This window comes from Vigna radiata, chromosome 1, assembly GCF_000741045.1.
Source record: "Vigna radiata var. radiata cultivar VC1973A chromosome 1, Vradiata_ver6, whole genome shotgun sequence".
NCBI lineage: Eukaryota > Viridiplantae > Streptophyta > Magnoliopsida > Fabales > Fabaceae > Vigna > Vigna radiata.
In genome coordinates, this window is record NC_028351.1 from 25,794,769 (window position 1) to 25,799,804 (window position 5,036).

Here is a 5,036-nt window from a genome sequence, read left to right on the forward strand (position 1 = left end):
GAGAATGACGTGGAAAGAAAATTGGGGGAAAGGTTTGAAAGTGAGGAGGTTCATTTTCTCTCTTTAGAATATGAATATGAGGCAAGGTGAAAGAGAACTCAATCTTAGAGAGAGAAAGTGAATCCTATGGTGAGTCTCGCTCCTTCCCACCTAGCCAACCTGTCTCTTCCCAATCTTAGGCAGGTTAGCTGGGTGTGAGGGTGCGAAACTCACTCTAGGGTTCGCTTTCTCTCTCTAAGCTTAGGTTCTCTCTCACCTTGCCTCATATTCAAATTCTAAAGAGAGAAAATGAACCTCGTCACATTCAAACCCTTCCCCCAATTCTCTTTCCACGTCATTCTCATTTTTAAAATTTTATCCCACGTGAACCACTCATATTTTTGCACGTCTTCTGTGTCAAAATATTGTCAAAAGTTGTTATTCAAGTATTATTTTCCATAACGAAATGTCACAAGCAACTAACAATCCTCAGTTTACAATATGGAATGTAAAAGGTTGACTTATTAGGATTATTAGGAATTCTCACATTGTTGACTTAAAATTTAAATTACAAAATAGATTATCCAATTACGCACTTTCAAATCATTAAGCTTCATGAAACTTCAACCTTCAAATCTTCACTGCCAACAATCTGTAATGAAGTGAATTGGTAAAATTTATATGACAGACGTTAGTAATGAAGGAAAAAAAATTTGGAACCAAATACTAATGATAAACTAAACGAAGTGAATTGCTATAAACTTGTGCTAAGATTCTTATGGATGACAAACATTATTAGTAATGAATGGAAAAATAATTTGGAGACCAAATTTTAGTGGTAAACAAAATGAAAACTAGTTTATTTAAACTCGTTAGATTACAAAAAAGTGTAGAACATGTAACCATTTTTAAAATGGCCTTAGCATAATTCATTTGAAAAAAATGAAAACTTCTCATAACAGAGCACACTATCAATAATTCCTTTACGACAACAAAAACTACTATTTCTGAACCAAAGGAACTACCGATACTAAAGCCGTGAATAGAAGCGTAGGGTATAATCAATGTTTAATAAAATTGATAATTAACGAAAATACGTTTAGTGTTATATTGTAAGCAAGAATCAAATTCTAACCCTTAGATTCATAGGAAGCCTTGTAAATTTCTTTTTATAAAGGTATTATCAAATTCAATATAAAGCCTACTTACTGATTTACTTATCCGAAGGATAAATAAGTACTATAAAACTCAAAGGAAGAAGTTATTAGAGTTACATACCAGCTAGTTTTTGAGCCACACCTTTTGCACTTTGTTTAGTCTTTAATCTACCTTTGGTGCTTTGCTAAGTTCACTTCAACCATTACAAGTAGAAAGTCTATCAGTCTATTCAAGAACCACATATAAGTCATTCTCCATGGTTTCCAAAGTAGTAATGGACCTAATAAGCCCCAAAAGCCAGCGAAGAATCCTATCCCCATGCTTATGTAGAATGCTTCATAGAAAACATAATATTCTCCGTGACCTGTTACTTTTTTAGGCTTGACTAATGACTGATCTCTTGCACAACTCTTGTTAAGTTGTTTACCACAAAGATCAATATTTCCTTCAAAACAAGAGGAATCAAATGTATCCATGTGTCTTCCCAATGAGATTCTTCCAGAAAGAGAATTATGTGACAAGTCTAATTTTTGGAGAAAATCCATTTGGGAAAGAGAAGAAGGAATTCTTCCATAGAGTTTATTTCTTGACAAGTCAAGGGATTCAAGTGAACTTAAATTTCCAATGTCTGAAGGAATTTCTCCACTCAAATAGTTTCTTGATAAATTCAAAGAAACTAACCCGAGCATGTATGTAATCTCTTGAGGGATTTCACCTATTAAGTTGTTACATGAGAGATCAATGCTCAGAAGAATCAACTCAGGATGTGTGAAGTTGCGTTCCACACCTTTCCACATCCATGTTATATGAATCTCATAATAACTATAACTGAAAAGATTATAAATTTCATAGTAAGTACTATTGTACCAATATACCCGACTTTCAGTTTCAACTCTGTTGTTGATCTTTTCAGAGAATGCAGTAAAATTGTTTAAGCAAGGTGGAATTTCTTCTGATAACTTATTCTTGGACAGATCCAATAATTGAATACGCTTCAAATAACATAGATGAAGGGGAATCTTTCCAGAGAAGTTATTCCCTCGCATGATCAAGATTATCAATTGTTGCATGCTTTCTCCAACCCATGATGGTATTGGGCCCGACAACATATTCTCACTCACATCCAACATAATTAAATTCTTACAATTCTTCAAAGAGGAAGGCAATTCACCCATTAAACTATTGTTTGTTAAAACCAAAGCTTCCAAGTTAACAAGGCTGCCCATAGAGATAGGAAGTTTCCCTGACAATTCATTGCTACTTAAATCAAGAAATAATAATCGATTTATTGATTTCCAACAATCTGGAAGTTGCCCCTTTATTTGATTATGTGATAAGTCTAAAGTGGCCAAGTTTGTATCTATCAAGTTTCCACATGAGAAATCTGAAAATTTATTTGTAAAGAGTAGCAACTCAGAAGCTTGTAGCAAAAATAATGGAACTTTTCCCTCAAATTTATTTGAACTTAAAAGTATAGATGGTCTGAAAGGAAGCTTCAGTTGCATATCAGGGATTGAACCAAAGAGATTATTGTGAGCCATATTCAAAATGTATAGAGTTTGCAACTTGTTCCAAAACCATGCTGGAACGAGATCATTTAGCCCATTATCAGATATATCTAGTTTGATTAAGGAATTTTGAGTCTGAATCCAATTAGGAAAACTCGGTCCTATCTTGCAAGATGCAAGAAGCAAGAACTGTAATTGAAAAGGAGGAACCCAACTAAAGCCAAATTTTAGAGACAACGAGTTACCTGACAAGTCTAAGTAATATAATTTGGAAAAATTAGAAAGATGAGATTCACTGACATCACCCTCTAAAGAATTCCCCTGCAACGATAAAATTTCCAACTCAGATAGCAGTCTGATGCTCTTGGGTATCTTATCAGTAATTTGGTTATAAGATAAGTTCAATTCCCGAAATATGTGTCTGCTACACCATGAAGAATTTTGAATGAAGCCTGGAAATTCACCATTTAACTTGTTATTTGAGAGGTCTAATATTTGTAATCTGCACATCCTTCCAAAGAAAGATGGAATCTTGCCCTTGAGTTTGTTATTGTAGAGAGAAAGATATTCAAGAGAGTTCATCGCTTTCCCAAATTCATCTGGAATGGGACCTTCTAACAAGTTACCATTAACGTCAATGGAATGCAGATTAGTGGTGAAGTTAAAAAGCCAGTAAAACATTGGAGATGATTTTAGCAAGTTATTGGAGAGATCAAGGAAGATAAGTGAGGACAAACCATTCGTTGTAGAAGTAGATGAAAGAAGGAAATTTCCATCCATAAGACTGCAATTTTCAAGATAAAGCTCTTGTAGTTTGGAGCTGATATTGAAATTAGCTCGAAACACTGATGATGCAAGATTATTGTAAGAGAGATCGAGGACCTCAAGAGATGGAAAACTTGGACAAAGAGAAGGTGACAAGGTTATATCATTGTGGGAAAGATAAAGCTCTTGAAGATGAAAGCTAAAGTTAAACAAGAATTGAAGTATTGATGGTGACAACATATTAGAAGACAAATCTAGTATGGTAAGAGAGGTGGAGTTATTTGAAGAGTGAGAATGGAACAAAGATATAATATCACTATGCAAAAGATTACAATCAACTAGTCTCAACTCTGTTAAGTTTGGAATGATTTTACCGATAGTTTGTAGCCACTGGTGAGAGGATTTTAGACTATGCAATGAACTCAGCTCAAGAATGGTTAAGGAATGGAGAGTAGACATCCATTTTGCATCTTTAGCTTGTACATCAAAATTGCCAACTAGTCGGAGAGTATGCAATAATGGAAGATTCCCTATGCGAAAAGGGATTGCTCCAGAAAGGGAATTTGAAATATAATGGGGCTTTTTCCATCTATATGGACGAGTATTACTTCCTAGACTAAGATGTTGTAGCTTTTTGAGACTTCCAATTTGAGATGGGATTTTTCCGAAAAGATAGAATAGACCAAGATCGAGATACTGTAAGTGTTTCAGATTCCCTATCTCAATGGGAATTTTTCCCCAAATAATATTTTCCCCAAGATCTAGATAGCGTAGTTTTAAGAGATTTCCAAGTGTAGAAGGAATCCACCCTGCAAAATAAGAATGGGAGAGATCGAGATATCTTAAGTTGGTGATGGAGCCCAGAAACTCTGGGATGTAACACATTGCAAAATAATTATGGCTGAGATTCAGATGTTGAATATATGGCAAGTTAATGAATGAAGTAACATTGATTGCACCTCTTAAATATGGTGTATATGGGTAGTTTCCATGAAGATCAAGCAGATACACATGACCAGTTTGGTGGTTGCATTGAATTCGTTTCCATTTGCAGCAATCTGTATTATTAAGATGGTTGGTCCAAGTGGAGAGCATGCCAAAATCATCTACGAGGCTTTGTTTAAAAGTGAGAAGTGCTTTCCTCTCTGTCTCTGTGCACTTCGGTTCACCAATTTGACTTGAGTTGTTGAATGTGAAATTAATTCCTGGGGTAAGCAATGAAAGCAAGAGAAAGATATAAAATGTTTTGAGAAAAGTAGCACTCATTATAGTTCTCTGATACCAAATAATCTAATGAAAGAGCAGAGTAAACAGGAGTAGTATATTGCAAGAGAGAAACTATGACTCAGTTCTTTTCTCTTTCCACCGGTGATGTTTAGAAAGCTCTTCGGCTTCATTTATATTCAAACATTTTACGGACAGGCTGAGTCTACTAAAGACCAATAAAAGAGAGAAAGTCTCAAAAGTTAATTTCATGAAACTAAAATAATAATAAAAGTATTAAAGAGGATCATTAAATAAATTTGTTTTTTAAATATCTATATATATATATATATATTACAATTATTTATCTTAATATATTTACTTCATGAAAAATATTTTAAATAATTATTTATTGGTGGATAA

The 5,036-nt window shown here is 34.1% G+C and overlaps 1 protein-coding gene across 1 annotated transcript; it reads right to left on the bottom strand.

Annotated features, from left to right (window-relative positions):
- Positions 1 to 1,039: 1,039 nt before the first annotated feature.
- On the bottom strand, positions 1,040 to 4,766 carry LOC106760149 (receptor-like protein 12). The gene is made up of 2 exons (XM_022778877.1): positions 4,370 to 4,766; positions 1,040 to 4,219 (listed from the first exon to the last, which is right to left on the bottom strand). The coding sequence occupies exons 1-2, from the start codon at positions 4,674 to 4,676 to the stop codon at positions 1,305 to 1,307; spliced, it is 3,222 nt and encodes a 1,073-aa protein (XP_022634598.1). The 5' UTR covers positions 4,677 to 4,766; the 3' UTR covers positions 1,040 to 1,304.
- Between the last annotated feature and the right edge of the window lie 270 nt (positions 4,767 to 5,036).